The 16,958-nt window shown below is 47.7% G+C and overlaps 1 protein-coding gene across 2 annotated transcripts; it reads left to right on the forward strand.

Moving 5' to 3' along the window:
- The first annotated feature begins 1,025 nt into the window (after positions 1 to 1,025).
- bmf1 (BCL2 modifying factor 1) lies at positions 1,026 to 14,604 on the forward strand. Of its 2 annotated transcripts, none has more exons than XM_076018355.1 (4): positions 1,026 to 1,178; positions 3,094 to 3,291; positions 3,797 to 3,999; positions 9,482 to 14,604. In XM_076018355.1, exons 2-4 carry the CDS (start codon positions 3,120 to 3,122, stop codon positions 9,602 to 9,604), a joined length of 498 nt encoding a protein of 165 aa, XP_075874470.1. In that variant the 5' UTR covers positions 1,026 to 1,178; positions 3,094 to 3,119; the 3' UTR covers positions 9,605 to 14,604. The 2 variants fall into 2 exon arrangements, with proteins under 2 accessions (XP_075874470.1, XP_075874469.1); XM_076018354.1 differs by lacking the exon at positions 1,026 to 1,178 and adding an exon at positions 2,154 to 2,300.
- The last annotated feature ends 2,354 nt before the right edge of the window (positions 14,605 to 16,958 follow it).

Consider the following 16,958-nt stretch of genomic DNA (forward strand, 5'->3'; position numbering starts at 1 on the left):
ATCTTTTAGTTACTAGTATGAAGGCCTTTATTGCCGCACCCCATGCAAGATGAATGACACACTTTGGGAAAAAAGACACCAAAAAACATGACGCTGGGGATAAGGAAAATTAAGATAAACTAAAAGTCAAAAAGCGTTGTAAATGGTTTTGGGGGTAAAGAAAAGATGATGCACAGAAATACGTATCAGTATGTGGTTTTTTTGTTTTGTTTTTTTTTTTGTTTTTACACAACGTTCACTTTCCCATTTGAAAATGTGATTAAAATGATGTTTTAAGTTCTTACCTGTTAGAGAGTCAGCCAGTCAGCCCACCTTTAGGGCCGCTTAAGAGAATTTATTTGTGTTTGCACCACTTTTTGCACTCGATTGCTGAAACTTTATTTGTTGATGTCGTGTTAGCTGCGGTTGGACAGATATGTATGACTAGAATAAACTAGACCACACCACTGGTTCAACGTATTCAAGGCTAAAACATAATTGAGCAGTATACAGTATATTACTGCATAGCCTAAATCTTGATAATGTCACAGTTATACAGGTTATTTACAGTTCAAGCACACTCTGCTATAGTTTAGTTACGCTCTTTTTTTTAATGCTGTACTATTAAATGACTTGGAGTAAGTGATGCAAAACTTTTGAAACCCAAGTTGCTGTTGTTTCTGTTTCCTGTGTCGCTGCTGGTGTGTGCGGCGTTGGCGACAGCAGCTCACTGCGTTTTTTTTTGACCCGCTGTGCCTTAGCAAGAAGTGGCGGGGTCTCGTGCAACGGGGAATTTCCCGTCCACGTGTCTACATGTGCGCGCGATAAGGAAGGCGGGATCAAAACAAAGACGGCGATTGGCTGCGACCTCGAATGAGCCCAGCGTGCGGAGGGGAGGGGGGCGTGCCTTGCAGCCGTCGACACAAAAAAAAAGGGGGGGGGGGGTTGCGCCTTTAATACGCGCTTTATTTACTATCTCCCTTCAGCCCGCCCCGCCCCGCCCGCCCCCGACGAGGCGGAGTCAACTTGCAGCTGTCTTTGGCGAAATTAAATCGGCTTGTAACACTTTTCCCCTCAGTATGGAAGCAGCCTTGGAGAGGATACGGACTAAAGTCGCTCGACCGGCGCGAGGATATTGAAGCCGCTGTTCTTTACCAAAGTGTGGGGACCCCACAGGAACAACGAAGGCTGTCCGTGTTGTAAGTTTCTGAGCATTTCTATATTATTTATTGTTTGTGTCACTTCTCGGCGTCGCACCGGGGCGGTCGGCACGCGCTGTGACGTCGCGGAACGGGGGGAAAACAAACAACAAAACGTGTCGCCGCGGTTGTTGTCGCTGGAACACTTTGGGTCGACATCTTTGACGGTTGTATTAAGGCTCGCTGAAACGCAGCGTCGGTGCATATAGTGAAATATATGCATTAGTGTGGAGGTGGAGGCGGAAAGGCATGTTTTCGCCGTCATTCATAGGACCGGGACGTGAAGTGCACCGGCTTCCCCGGTTTGAAGAGTTGAGTCTGTGAACAGCTGTGCGGCGGTGCGCAAGTCTGAGATGGTGTGCCATTTATTGTCGTCGCTACTGATTTAACTGTAATTGATTTAAAAAAAAAAAAAAAAATCCTTAATAAAAAAAAAAAAAAAAATCACATTTCGTTTATTTGATTTATCGTGCGTTTTCCCACCAATGTACTTATTTTTGCGTAATTAAATGTTTATGCCAGGTGCGCGGATTTTTTTTTTTTTTTTTTTTTTAATTGTCTGTGTTGCTCCGACTCCGACTTGGAATGACCTCGTCCGTTATTTTAACACCCGCGTGTGAATAAAGTGGCCGTGTTTTCATGCGCTCCGCTGGATCAGAGCCGCCTCTGCAGCAGCAGCAGCAGCACCGTCCTCCTTTCCACAGCTGCTGTTGTCAGGGTTGTTTAGTTTTCAACAGGGGGAGCCACAAACACACACACAGCTCGCTTACCGGACTTGCCCTACCCACCGCCGGTCGGCAGGACGAGCCGGTGGAAGTTTAGCTGTCGTGCGTTTGCGTGTGCGTGTGCGTTGTTTTTGTTGTCCCCCCCCCCCCCCCCCCTCTCTCTCTCTCTCTCTCTCTCTCTCTCACTCCCCCCCACCCCCTTCCCCCTCCTGAGCCTTCCATGTTCTGACTCTTTGTCTGTCAAAACAAAGCATTAAGTGGTTTTACGCACGGGGTTTATTGTGAACGCGCGCCGAGAATTGTGAGGTCTGGGCACGCAAGAGACAGACCAGTGTGCCTATGTTGGGTGAAGAAATGAAAACTCCCTGTCAGGCAGCTGGCGGGCTGACAGACCAGGGTAAGGAGAGAGCTTTCGGATTTTCCTCCAACACTGTCATTACTCTTGCGTCGTGGACCCTAATTTGGGAGCGTGGTGGTATTCTAAACCCTGCATTACAACCGACGGTGACTCTGGGCTGAGTTGCTGAGGCAATTTGATTTTCACCCATATTTTGATAACTCTATGACCCACCATGTGATTAAGGGTTAAGTGGAGTGCATCATTGACACTGGGTAGTTTCCAAAGCGCTCCCAAAGACTGCTCGCACTGATTTGCTGCTCTGCAGTAAAGCTGAGCCTAGTGTGTAAAATTCACAATACACAAGTGTGCTTGATAGTTGCCAACGTTTGTCGTAAATGGAGACAACAGCAAAGCAAAGTTCCCCTCTCGCTCAACCGAGTCGACCAAACTCCCATTTATGTAAATACGACTCCTCCGAGTCTCCTAACTGCCGGGAATTGTGTGGTTTTATCACTGGGATGAACAGAGCCATTTGTCTGAATAGGCGCTGAGCTCTTCACCACAAATGATGGAGGACTCTGCTCAATCCCTCTACCAAATGTGTCCGGTGTGGTTTCATTGATTTGAGGGCACTCTTTTTGAGTCAGACAGGTTGTCTATTATGATAATGAAAGTGTTTGGAGGACTGCAAGTTTAATCAATGTGTCTGAGATCATCTAATCAGACCTAATGCAGACCCGAGGGTTTGCACAATTGCTAAAGATGTGTTCAGCCTATTTTTGTGCACAACATTAATATATTTCTATAAATATGTTGTTTTTTTTCCCAATTGTCATTTTGCTTCGACCAGGTCGACCATCGTACAGTGTCCCCCGTATGGACGATGAGGAGGATGATGTATTTGAGCCAGAGCACCACTGCTGGCGCACCACATTCCAGGAGATAAAGTGTGAGGACCGGGCCACACAGACACCTGGCCCTGCCCTGGCACCCAACAGCGGCATGCTGCCCTGTGGAGTCGCAGAGGAGCCAAGACCACTCTTCTACGGTGAGTCCGGCGACGTGCCGTAATTCAGGCGAGAAACAGGAACAGCGCCGCGCGTGTGATAAGTCAGTGTCGTAAAAGCGGAGCACGAAACTATAACGTGAGACTTCCTGTGTGAAACAGATAATGATATTGCCGCGCTGATCTCATCTGTGGCGCCTGCTAGTCGTGATCACGGCGGCTTTTATGGTCTGTGTGGAGTGTGCCCAGCTGCCGCGCCGCGCAAAAGGCGCCAGCCTGGCATCGTGTTTGAACGGGAGTGATAGAAGCGCGTACCTGTGCAAGCAGCCGCTGTCCATAAACAAGAGATTATCAGTGACAGTATTGCTACAAAGTGCTCATTCCACAATATCCCCATAACAACCGAGGGACCTTGAATCTGAGTTGCGCAAGCTCGTCGTAGGTGACTCATGTTTTTTTGTTTTTTTTTCTCTTGCTTTGCTTTGCTTCAAGTAGACAACAACAAACCTAAAAAGTTATGGTCACTCCAAACCTTGACCCTCAACAGGCAACGCGGGCTTTCGATTGCACTTCCCGGCACGTTTTGAGCTCGTCGCAGATCGAGAGCCGAGGCAACCAGCGAGTGAAAGGGAGCGAAACGGGATGGAGCAGCTTCCCCGGCGGCAACCTGCAGCCCGCAGTGTGGAGGCATGCATTGGCCAGAAGCTCCAGCTGATAGGAGACCAGTTTCACCGGGAACACCTACAACTGGTGAGATATGAATCATCTTGACTGTAAATACTCGGATAATTGAGTATGTGTGATGGCAGCAGATGAATGCACTTTGCCAGTAATACCCCAGCAGCACCCAAAAGAAAGAAAGAAAAAAAAAAATTCCTTTGTCTGTGTGAAGTGTTGTGTGAGTCTTGCTGCTGAAGCGTATTTGTCAAACTGAACGTTACCTGTAATTGCTGCCAGGCAAACAAATCGTTTTGCAACTATTTACATAGCCTCCAGATATTAGACCGGAGCTAACCCAATACAATACTTTACTACTGATGGGGCGGCTGTGAAGAATTTTATACGCTGTTGCTTTTTATGCTGGAGGAAATTTGGTTTTGGTCAATTTGGCAGCGCAGGAGCTCAGTGCTGCACTGAGGGAGAACCTGGAGGAAATGCTGTCCCTTATTTGAACAGTGATTCTGGACTCAGTGTTCCCTACTTAGATTACACAGGGCTTTAGTTTTTATTTGTTTTTAGTGTGGGCCGGAGACAGCTGGAGCTCAAATTGTGGAACTTTAAGTTAATGTTTTGTGCTCTGTGATATTATGCTAGAGTGTATTCCGATTGCCAAGAGCCTTCCTTCTTATCCAGCCTTTTCTTTTCTGTCTTTCACTTGCTTAACTGATGCAGACCGAGCTAAACTCGAGACACACTAATACAGTCCTTGCAGCGTTGTGAGTGCTGGGGTTTTAAGAAAAAAACACACAACAAAAACAAAGTTTTACGCACTCATAAAGACATCATCCACAAGTTGTCTTTCTTTGTGTTATTTACAACAATGTTTAAGCTCTATTTTTTGCCTGAGAAAAACGTTGCAGATGGAAAAGTTTGCTCACTTTTATTGTGTTTGGCCCATGTTTATTTTGAGGAGACTGTGCACATGCACGAGTAACAGAGGACACATACACACACACACACACACACACACACACACACACACACACACACACACACACAGTGCTACACCAGGACAGCCCTTCCCCCACCTTGCCATCTCCTGGCCCTCCCCCCTGCCTCTTCCTGTTTATTTCTCTGTCTCTCTCTTTTCTCCTGTTTCCTCAGTGCGCTGTGCAGTCAAGTGTTGTGGAGGATGTCTGGTCTTTAACAATACACTGTGGTCAGGGTGACACTGTCCACTGGATATTTCTTTTTCTTTTTTTTTTGCACAGCACAATGCCACTTGTGTTGCACTGCAGTGACACACGGTTGTTTCATTGGCCGCAACATCAAAAAAAACAAAAAAAACAAAACATATACACAAATCCTCTGGGTTTGACTCGCTTGTTGCACAAGTGAGTCACAACCTTAAATCTTTCTTTTCCCTGCATGTGTGCATGCAGATAAACACAGACGCACGCCGACACACACGCACACACACACAGACACACACATGCTGATGCGTCCTCGAAAAGGCAGAAGTGGTAGGAGCGGGTGAACATGCTGTAACCTGAAACTCGGCGTGCAAGTCCCGGGGGGGACAGCTGTGGTTTTAGGGAGTCTCCAGTCAGCCTCTTCCCGTGGCCACAGGAGACGACTAAATAAGAGGTCTACACAGACACAGAGTTGGGGGGGGGGGCTCATAATGATGGCATGGGCTTCCATATAAGGGAAGGCGGTTAGAAAATGAACCTCAAATGATCGAGTAACGACCTATTCAGTTGTCTTTTAACCACCCGTCGCCTCCGACCCTGGCACGTAAGAAAACGTATTTTTCCCTCCTCGACTCGGCAGTCTCCAAATCGGACGCGGATCGTGTTCCTGGCGCGCTCCGATCCGGTTATTTATACTCAGCCTGACTCATGCGTTGTGACAAGACAAGGGCGAGCAGACAGTCGAGACGAGGGGCGCGCCGCAATGTTTTGCAGCGAGGACCTGTTGACGCACAACACAGAGGCAGACCCGGGTGCTAGGATGAGGAAGTGGTTTGTGCTCTTTCTCTTTTTCGGCGGTTGAGTAAACAGCGGAGAGAGAGAGAGAGAGAGAGAGAGAGAGAGAGAGAGAGAGAGAGAGAGAGAGAGAGAGAGAGAGAGAGAGAGGACAGTTGGATCGAAAGAACACTGCTGTGAGGTCACATCCTGAAGCAACAGGTGATGGGACGCAGATAAACTGATGCGGTGGCGCCGGGAGAGCAATGAGCAGGACGGTTCTTTTTTTCCCCCCTCCTTTTGGAGGGAAGGAGGAGGAAAGAAATATTCACTGCGAACCCGCTGGGCTTCCACGGCTTCACTGTTGACACGTGTCACTTAAGTGAAGGAGCACGTTCAGCAGTCCAGCTCACCTGGCAACCCCTCGCTATTTCGAGGGGTTTCGGCGGGGCGAGACCACATGGGGGGGCCGACTGATTTCCTCTCAGATCTCGACTTTTGATTGAACCGCTTTCGATCTTGTATCGTTGGCGGCTTTCGTCTGCGCCCCCTCACTTCCACTTTGCATGCCGCTGCCGCCTTGTTTTTTTTTTTTTTTTTTTTTTTGTTGCTGTCTCCACCTACATTCAACGCGCACAGAAGGACAGCGAGGTTCCAAAATGAAGTGAACCACCGTCCAACAGTTTCTTTGACTCAAGTGTTTGTAGGAAAAAGGTCTCTTACTGTTCAGTTGTCTTTTATATACATATATATGTATATATATATATATATATATATATATATATATATACATACCGCCAAGGCACTGATGCACACTTGTAAATGCTTCAGTTATTATATTTTTTTTGCAGCATTTCCCCCTCGGCCTCAAGAGCGAACTAAAAAGGATCCCACTCAATAACTGGAGGGACTATTTGTCAGCTCTCCTTTCCCCCTGCACTCTCTTGTCAGTAGGTGATTGCATTCATTCACCTCAGACACTTGTTCCTGAGCCCTCCAAGTGCCTCCGACTGCCGCCCCCTTGATGGATTTGGAAGTGATGTGGCGGCGAGTGTCTCCATGGGAGCCCCCCGTGTCCCTGGGGCCAGAGCGGGGATTAGGTAGCGAGGGAGCGCCGCGAGATGCTGACAGATAAATTGCTCCTCTGTCAGAGGGAGCCGGAGGGGATGGCGAGCTCCCCGGAGCCTCCCGCCGACATTAGCCAGCGCCGCCATTTGAGACGCGGCCGTAATGACGGTCACAATGGCAGGAAGACGGCTCCAAGCCTGCGCGCCGGGGCGAGGAGCAGAGTTGGGTTTCACCCCCGTGTTTTTCCAAGAGAGGTGACTCCCGGTGCTTTGGATGGGAGGTGTTGAAAACAGAGTTGAATATTGCCTCTCTGCGCGTGTGTGTGTGTGTGTGTGTGTGTGTGTGCGTGCGCGCGCGCGCGTGCACGGATGTGATTTTTGCGACTTTATCTCTCCGCTGTCCGGTGAGGGCGCGCACTCTCTCCTTTCAGCACTTGTCGGAGGGAGGGTGGGGGAGTGGGTGGTGGTGGTGGTGGTGGTGGGGCGTCGCACTGGAAACAAAAACACACGGAGCTCTCGCTCCGGGTTGCCGACTCGTCATTCATTGCTGCGCGGCGTTTGTTGCGCGCGCTGACGAACGTCGCTCTCTCGTTATCTAACACAACGGCTCTTTGTTGGCGTTCTTCTGCCCCCCCCCCCCCCCCCCCCCCAACAACCCCAACCCCCCCCACTGTGACTAATCCAGAGGTTCTCGCTCATTGAGGCTACCTTGTTTGCCCAAGAGATAAAGTCAGCGCTGCAGAGCTGCTGCTTGGACGGACGGACGGACGGACGGACGGACGGACAGACTGATGAAGCACATCAGGCTGGTGTCTGAGTGACGACACCGAGCATCTGGCTGAAGTCCGCCCGCCTGCTGCTCCATCGCCAGCTAATTTTAGAGCTCCGGCCACATCTTGACAGTTGCTGGCGTGACTTATGACTCAGTTGCAACAGTGCAGTGCTGCGCTCACTGCTTTTTTTTTCCTCCACCCACCCACCCACCCCCCCCACCCCCTCCCTCTGGCTCTCTCTCTCTCCCACCGTGTTTTTCTTAGTCTCTTTGCCACTTGGGTGAAAAGGTCAGTGTCATAGCAACATCCTGTTTCGGCTCATAAAGAGCAGATGATTGTTCATAAGTGTGATGAATAAGTCAGTTCGACAGTTGGTATCGAAACTCAATGATTAGTGTCTAACGTATCAACGCCAATTATATACACTGAATGGTTTATATTCAGTCCTCCACGCTCTGATTTTCTCAATTGACTCTGGTCCTCTTCCATCATGTGCTGCATAAACATGCAGCCTGTGCTTAAATGAAGCCAACCTGCTGATATGTGTTGCAAAACATTTTTTTTTTTTTTAATTTGTTGTGGTCTGTAAATCTGTGTATTTTTGATTTTTTATTTTGAAAGCTGTGTCAAAGACACATTTCTGGTTTGTTTTTTTTAACTGAAAACAGACAACGTTTTTATCTATCTTTCTATCTGTCTGTCTGTCTGTCTATTCCAAGCGCAATAACAAAAGACGCACTGCGGCACAACAGAGAAACGTGCCTCATCGAGGTTTCAATCTTTGATGTAGATGCTATATTTTTGCGCATTCTCGCTTTCTTTCTTTTTTTGTGTCGACAACACAACAAGGAGACGAGTGTGCAGGGTTCAAGCGCGCGACTTTGAACCTGGCCAAGCTGAGGCAACACGCTGCAATCTTCGCCGCAGCCCGATGCCTCCGGGCTTATCACGGTGGCAGCTCCTGGCTGCTAACTAGGTCAATGTTTGGACACCGGCGTGACACATATGTAAATATACTGTATCTAATCTCCGCTACCTGACACGCCGCTCCCCCCCCCCCTCCGCCGCCCCCCCCGCCCCCCGACAAACAGTTATGGAAGACTTGCCGAGGGAAATGTAGCCAAAACGGACGGAGCCGCTCCTGTTAACCCGGTGTCTTGGGGCTGAAAATAGCCGAAAGCCTTATCGCGCACGGCGGTGGTCTGTCTTTCGTCCGCGAGGCGAGACAGTTGCTGCGCCGCTGGGGCCTCTCCCGCGCAGAGGCTCCCTGCCTCTCATCATCAGGGCTCCCTAATCCCATTCGGCGCAATTATCTTATCTCAGCGTCTCAATGGCAGCGATAGCATTATCCCCAACCCCCTCTAATCGCACACAATCCAGTGGGCTCGCGAAAAACTTGAGAGTCTCGTCCCCGGGAGGTGGGGGGTTGGGGTGGGGGGGTACTCCATGCCCTTGAAGTGGCCCTCGGCAAAATAAATGTTTGAATATGGGACAGTAGGATGGATGTGGGGCTTGAAAATGCTGCGTTTGCCAAGGTCGAGGCCCAACAAGGGAAGGGCCACTCGCTAGCAGGACTGTTGTGGAAATACAGCCATTGTACCGGTGCCTGCTTTTGTCTCACCCTCTTCTGAGTTGACCAACCCTCCCCTCTCCGACACCCCCCCCCCATCATTTTAGATGACCGCTGAAACCAGCATTCTGTCCCAAGCAGTCCTCTTACCTGTGCTCTCTCTCCCCCCCACCCCCTCTGTGTTTGTTGTTTCAGTATCGTCGAAACCAAAGGAACCAGGGGCCGCTGTGGTGGCGCCTGGGCGCAGCCCTGCTCAGCCTCCTGTTTGACAGGGGCTTCAACGCCGGCGGAGGCGGAGGTAGAGCGGGACGGAGGTGAGGCGGCAGCAGCAGCGGCCTGGGGGGGAAGGAAGGCTCTCGCCTCACACCTCTTCATTTCTCCGAGGACCTGGACTCCGCACGGCACTGTCTTATCCAACACGGGTCTGTTTTTTTTATTTGGGAAAAGAAGACAAAAGAGTCGCCGCGGGACGGAGACAACCCAACTTTTATACAAGGTCGCGTGCGTTCTTTTTTCGCTTTCCGAAGAAGGCGCCACGATGCTCCGAGATTCTCCGACGGGACAATGTTGATATTTTGATAAAGGTGTGGTGTTGTCGTCGTGTACAGTAACATTGTCCATGTCTGATTTTTTTGCACTTCCAACATCTATCTAACTCCGATGGCCTCCGCAGACCCTGGGAATGCCTTATTCAATGTATTCTGCCAGAATGAGTATTTTTGAAACTGTTGACAGGAAAGATTGGATTCCCCCCCGCCCCCTACCCCTGCCCCCCTCTCCATTTTTCAACACCTGATAAAACCATTTACTATATTTTCTTTCCAAAGAGGCAACTTCTCAGAACAAGAAACATATTGCGCCACACCTCACTGGATCAGTTAACTACACTGATCTCTTTTTTCTTTTACCTTTCGGTTTTCGTTTTCCTTCCCCTCTATTTCATTGGGTATGGCGACGAGTTGGAACGCGATCCTTTGGTATCTTTTCAAATCGTAGTTGGAAAAAACATTTCCAGCCACCGCGCTGGCCGACAATTTGTTAACACGCAGCCCGTGTTTATAGACAAGCCTTTCTTTGGTGCCGTGCTACATGTCAAACAATTAGAATGCTTTGTTGAAGGCAACACAGTGGTTGAAGTGTTCAGGAGGAGTTTTGCATTGCTGAGCATCAGCAACAAGGCAGCAAGACTCCATTTAAACAAGCTGGTTGACCGGCTGTTGCTGACGAAGCAGGGGGAAAATGAAGAGAGAAGTTGACTGAAACAGAGAATTGGTAGCCATCTAACGCACCTGACAAGTTCCACAATCAACAGTAATCAGTTTTAGACCAACTCGCCCCAAATGCAGAGTGTCTGCGGCTTCGTGTTTGCTTCCAGTTTTGACTGTCACAGCGTCAGCGGAGGCTGTAATGGCGAGACATCAGTTTCGGGTTCATTTCTCACCACGCAACTCCCCTTTCTTTGGAGAGCGTGTCTTCATACAGTGCCTTAACAACAGCTGCTGCCGGAGGAAGCGGGCAGGATGTTGTCTGAGACGTAGCACACTAAAGAAGGGCTGGAAAAGATGACAAACATAAAATAACCGTGAGATTGAATTCTCGATTTCGCAACTGTGCACTAAATTTTGAATGGATTTTTTTGGATGAAAGCACACGGTGGTGTACGACAGAAAGTGCAGTAACGTTCACTGAAGTGTTTGGTTTTTACGAGGACCTCGTTCGGTGAAAGAGATGTTCTCCGAATTCTTCCCCAATTTGAGCTTGTTCCCTCTTTTATGTGAGGCCGTTTCATGTGATTGCTTTCAGACTTCCATGCCCTTGAAGTGGAACTGTGGATCCACTGTTTTTGCACTAGACACACGACTTGTAAACGTTTCAGATTGTTACCGTGCTCACCTCTGCCTTGTATGAAGGTTTTCAACCAGAACTTGTTTCTGTGCCACAACATTTCACCCTCGCGTCCAGTTAGGAGTTCAAACCCAACTGGACCCAGTCTGGAATATGGGTTCTATAAATTTCACGCACAGTTTTGGCATGCTCTTCTTTTTTTATTCTTTTTTTTTTTTTTTTTTTCAAAAAAAAAAAAAAACACTCCTGTCCCGGTTGATTTTCTTTGATTTCATTCACAGCTTGTGTGTATGACCTGAACACCAAAAAAATACTGCATGACCAATCTGTGAAATGAATCTTCTCAGGCTACTTTTAATGGGTTTATTTTAATGGGTTGTTTTATTTTCTGGTGAGTTGTCTTGTGCTGCCTGTGGTGCTCAACTCCACATCTGGGATCATTTTAGGCAACACTATGTAGTTTTCCTCCTTTAACGTTAAATACTTTCAACATTATTTTCCAGGATTCACCGACTGCAACTATTGACAAAGTGCACCTGGCCGGCCTGTTTATAGGAATGTGTAACTAAAGGTGTATCCTGAGAAGTTGCACAGTCCCCCAGCAGGCCGGCCGCAGTGCCCTTCTTCCTGTTTCAAGTCAACAAATCGTTAAAAAAAAAAGAATTTCATCATCTTAACGTAGAAAAACTACACGGTGTTGCTCCGACTCTCAAACAGCCACCAACAAGAGCAAAAACAAAAACGTGACTGTAAATTGTTGAACTATGATGATGTTTTAGAAGACACTGTTGAAGATGCTGTTTGTTGTTGATACTTACTCTCTCTCGCTGAGACCAGGCCAAACCTTCGGACCCAAGGAGCAGTACACATCAGGGTTCTGTAATTACTCGCTCCTCAAAAAAAAAAAAACACACACAAAAAAAAACAACAACGTGTCAAGCGCGTCACCGCGTGTTCCGGCTTCGCTCTCGTTCGCTCGAAGACGTCTCAGGGACGGACTGCGTGGGCTACTGGCAAACCTTGAGAATCTGTTACGTTTGTTAACAGCGGAGGACAGTTTGTTTTGTTTTTTGTTCTTTTGTTTCTTTCCACCCATTTTTTTTTTTTTTTTTTTCTCCGATTGACGACGAAACTTCCTGAGGTGTTTTCATGTGTGTAGTTTTCATTTCTTTGTCAAGGAAAGAACTTGCTTTCTTCTCTCTCACACACCCTCACACACACATGTAGGTACAGTTTGACTGAGGAGACTGAGGAGACTTGAGGCTGACTCGCTGGCGTGAGGTGGTGGGTTCGGGGGGGGCTACCGAGCCTGTTGTTGAAGTAGGCGTATGAGGTGCACTGAATGTGGTTGTTGGTTGGAGTTTCCTGCGGATCCTGAACGCTGAGCCAGTCGTCGTAGCCCCTCAGCCTCACCACCACCACCACCACCACCACCACCACCGGCTACTGCCGTCCCCTCTGTGCTGCTCCTTTATTACATGGGTATTGTCCGTCGGTTCATGTGTCTTTGTAATTTATTTTTCCTCTTACCTTTTTATTTATTTTTGTACTTGTTTGCCCATTTCTACTGTATACGCTTTGTGTGTGCAATTTTCCATTTTTTTTTTCATTTTGATTTTCTTTGGTCTTTGTATATTCCTTTGTTGTTTTGACTGGGCAGAGCAGTTTCACTTGGCTTCATGTGACACTCAGACCCAATTCTGCTTATGTAGTGTCACTCAACTGCTGAGGGCTGGAGGCTGGTTTTAGGGTATTCTATAACCTAAAACTCACCTGTGGTGAGTTGGAATCCAATCTGGTCGAGGCAAATTTCCGATTGATTAAAATGATTGTTTGTTAGTTTTTTGCAGTTGCATGTTCCTACATGGTGGTGCTCTCCCATTTGACCTGAGTCTGTCTGCCAAAACTGTGCACAGAGCAGCACGTCCAACAGTGAATCTAAACTGTTACCACATGGAACTAATTGTTAGATAATTAGTTGATTATTGCAAAAGTTTTCCATGAGTTTGACATCTTGAAAAACTCATCCAAAATGTTGTAATTTTTTGTGTGTGTCTCTGGCCACTGCTGCAACTGCACATGTAGGAAGAACGACAAGCCTCATTTTTAAGCCGTGCTGTTTGTGATACTCGTAACATGCTTGGGTTTGAGTTTTACACTGACAACATTGTTTTGCTTTTATGTTTCCAGGAATAGCACCAAACACTTCAGATCTCGAGTCATTTCAGTTCTGAAACTAGTTAGATTACTGAGAATCTGCTTCCTTTACTATCATTAATCATCACCCACTTCAGCTGTCACTGGTGTCATGACATTTTTAAAGTGTTTAAAAAGAAAAAAGAAAAAAAAGAAAAGCCTTAATACTCTTTGAGGCACAGGGCCTTGGTTCAAATTGTTCAATCTTGATCATTGTGTTGTAATCAATATGCACTGGAAAGTACTTTGTCTCTGTTGATCCCGTGGGTCCCCTGTCTGTTTTGTGTTTATGTAAAGTACATAGTTAGGATTGTTCCTCAGAGCTAATCTTGCCATGTGTCGGATGTGCTCCCGTGCGTCGACCAAGTAGGCTCGGATCGATTTGCCTGTTTGATTTGTCAGAAAGGGAATCAAGCCACCACGGTGCCCTGTATCATTGTGTGAGATTGAGGTTCCCAAGCTGCACTCACGAGGTTGCGTGAGGGCAGTGCGTCCCTCAAGTGGGACGATCATTTTTATTATTTGGAAACCGTCAGTGTCTTGAATTTTGTAGTCCACTTTATATAAATTTGAAGTTTTTGAGGAAGGGTTTTTGTTTTGGTTTGTTTTGTTTTTTTATTGATAACATTTTCTCTTCATGGTCTTTCCTAACATTTTAAAATGTATTTTCATAAGAGAAGTCCGCTTTTATAGGGACAGCTGATGCTTGTAAAATAATTTGTCTTGAATTGCAAGTCGGACCCTTTTTTTGAAGTCCATGAGATCAAGGGCATTTTTTTTTTAAAAAAAATGTAAAAATGAACTTGCAACATTCCTTGCACATTTCACCGTGGTGTACAAACAAAACCAAGCAAACCAAAATAGGTTGTGGTTGTGGTTCATATGCCTCACGAACTCTCGCTATGAAATATTTTCCACCCTTTACAGAACAGATAAAGTGTACATGTAAAACCCTGGAATATGCCTTCAACTGCTCAGTTTCAGCAAAGTCTTGATTATCACACACTCTCTGTTATACCAAGAATTGAGACCCAGCGAAAATGTAGCATTTTTGTAAACATTGACTGTGTGTTTTCGAGACTCTACTGTGCACTCATTTTTTTTTTGTTGTCGTTTCTATATTTTTTTTGGTTGTTGATATACTATTGAAGTTAAGACAATTTGTTATGTAGTGCAATATGCTGTACATAAGGAGCTTTGCTCTACAAATCTTTTTTTTTTTTCTGGATTTCTTGTTGTTTATTGGTACTTTTTCAATAAAAATTTTATTGAAGGTGGCAAGGCGAGTGCGATTTCTGTCACGTCACACAGTCGGAACTTATAAGCACCTGCTCCCATGGCACCTGAACCAAAACAAAACGCACACAAAAAAAAAAATAGCCTCATATGCGGCAAGGAAAAAACCCCTCGCCAACAGCTAAACGTGCATTGATACGGAAATAAAACTGCCCCTAAAATACATCCAGCTCAGGCTTTTATCCCTCAAACGGACTTGAAAGCTGGAAGGGAAGAATTAATTCCCACTCCTTTGAGCCGGAGCTTTTTATTTAACGGAGGCCTATTCTAAAAGTAAGCCTGCGGTGGATTAGCCAAGTGTCTGAGAGCAGCCAGGCATTTGAAGCTGGCCAGGCGTTTGGCAGAGACTGTCCATCACTTCCCCTCCTGCTGTTTGGTCATTAATTTAGTGGGAGCAGCGGGGCCTCCGCCCCTACTCCCGTAACTGTTGGCTGCACACGTGCACGCTCGTGCGCAAGCGTCGCATGACAGCACCGCATTACTGTCACTTTCCGAAATGACTCAAACGCATCGCTGCCGAGCGTGCAGATTAGTCACGCTTTGTTGCCCCCGGAGGCATCGAGGTGATTGATCACTTTGCACGTATGTCGGTTGACATTGCAGCGTTAGCCACTGTGCGTTTTTTTTTTTTTTTTTTACTTTTTTCGCCTCACACGCGGCCATTCCAAATAGAAAGCGACGTTCTCACATCGAGCTCAAAATCACTGCCAGAGCGATGTTGCTCTTTTGTTCAGCGGAGCAGAAGACAACACACGGTTCTCTCCCCCGAGGCTGACGCGTGGCGCCTCCACTGTTGCACAAGCCGAGTTCGTTTCAAACTCCAACGACACCCGACTCACCTGTTTGGCCACTTTCAGGAACAAAAGAAGAAGAAGAAGAAAAATCCCCCGTCTGCAGCCCTGCTGACACGAACCCAGCGCAGACACTGACGTGTGTCGGAGGATGTGGTCGAAGGCGACAGCAGCACCTCCAACAGTCACGGTTTGTTGGTTGGTTTTTGCGTGCAGAAAACACTCGGCAGCCTCCCGCCCCAACCCCACCCGACCCCCCCCCCACCCCCCCGCTGGTCGCTGTACGCTCCAGGTGTTTTTCGAGCCTTAACAGGAGATAATTAAATGGGCTATTTGCAGAACTGTCAAAATATATCAGGCCGGATCGACTGGAGACCTCAGTGGCTTCACTGTGCAGAGGTTTGCTTGCTTTTTGACACATTATCCTTCATTCCCCCCCCCCCCCCCCCCCCCCCCCCGCGACAATGCAGCAGTGTGCTACGCGTGTCTCCTGCCTACTTGACTGTCCTCCTGTCCCGCGCGCCTCCCATGGTTCTTCTCTCCTTGCCTCGACACCATAATGGGGAGGGCATTGGCTCTCCCCCGGCCGCGAACAATGGTCCCTGTGTTCCCCCGGCCTGGCCACCAGCTGAAAGAGACACCCATTAGAGACGCGTCTATCTCTGGGGTCGCGCTCAGGGGTCACGCACAAGTGCGGCTCTTGTTTATGTCTGCAAAGCCAATCAAAACACCGCAGCCTACGTCGTTAACTCCTACTTGCCCGGCCGGCTCGCCTTGCAGACTGAAGAGGAAGTCAGTGCCTGAGCAGCGGGTGCGACAAACTGAAACATGGTGTCGATAGTTAAGTTTCCTCGATTATTTTGACCCCCCCCCCGCCCCTCGGGGGTCATTGGAAACGAGGCAAAAAGACGCAAATTCGTTTAGAAAAACCAAAAGCTAACCGACCATGGCAGCTTTCGCTTCTGTACAAACAGGTAACGCACACAATGGGAAATGAAAACAAGCGAGCAGGACAAACGGTGACGTCGTGACTTTATCAGTTTGTCTCTGCCGTCAGAGGTCTCTGTGCAGGAAGAGGTGCGAGCCCCTTTCCCTGGTCAGTTTACGCAAAAAAATAAAAAAAAAATTAAAAAAAAGGACTTGGCTCACAACAAACGGAGGCAGGTGCGTGTGATGCAATGGAACAACAACAAGAGTGCCACTATTTTACAGACTTGCCAAAGGCTTGTCAAGCACGGATGTGGCTTTGAACGCTACATCTGGCCGGCAGCATTTTGCAACCTAGTTTATTCACTGAGCAGCAGCTAATGGAAAATGAAATGAAATGAGAAATGCATTGCCTTGCACCCCCCCCCCCCCCCCAAGATTTCAACACTTTGCTTAAAGTCTGCTTCACATTTGATGGTAATGTGGTCAATGTGTTTTTAGATAGGCTGCTGCAGAGCAGAGTCACTGAGTGACTGATGGAAAACTGGCCCGGGCAGAGACTTCAGCACCTGCTGTGCATCACCGACCACAAGTTCTGCCCCCAGCCCTGAGAGCGA

This window comes from Nelusetta ayraudi, unplaced genomic scaffold, assembly GCF_046127955.1.
Source record: "Nelusetta ayraudi isolate G7.1 ecotype Tasmania unplaced genomic scaffold, CSIRO-AGI_Nayr_v1 ptg000007l, whole genome shotgun sequence".
Lineage (NCBI taxonomy): Eukaryota > Metazoa > Chordata > Actinopteri > Tetraodontiformes > Monacanthidae > Nelusetta > Nelusetta ayraudi.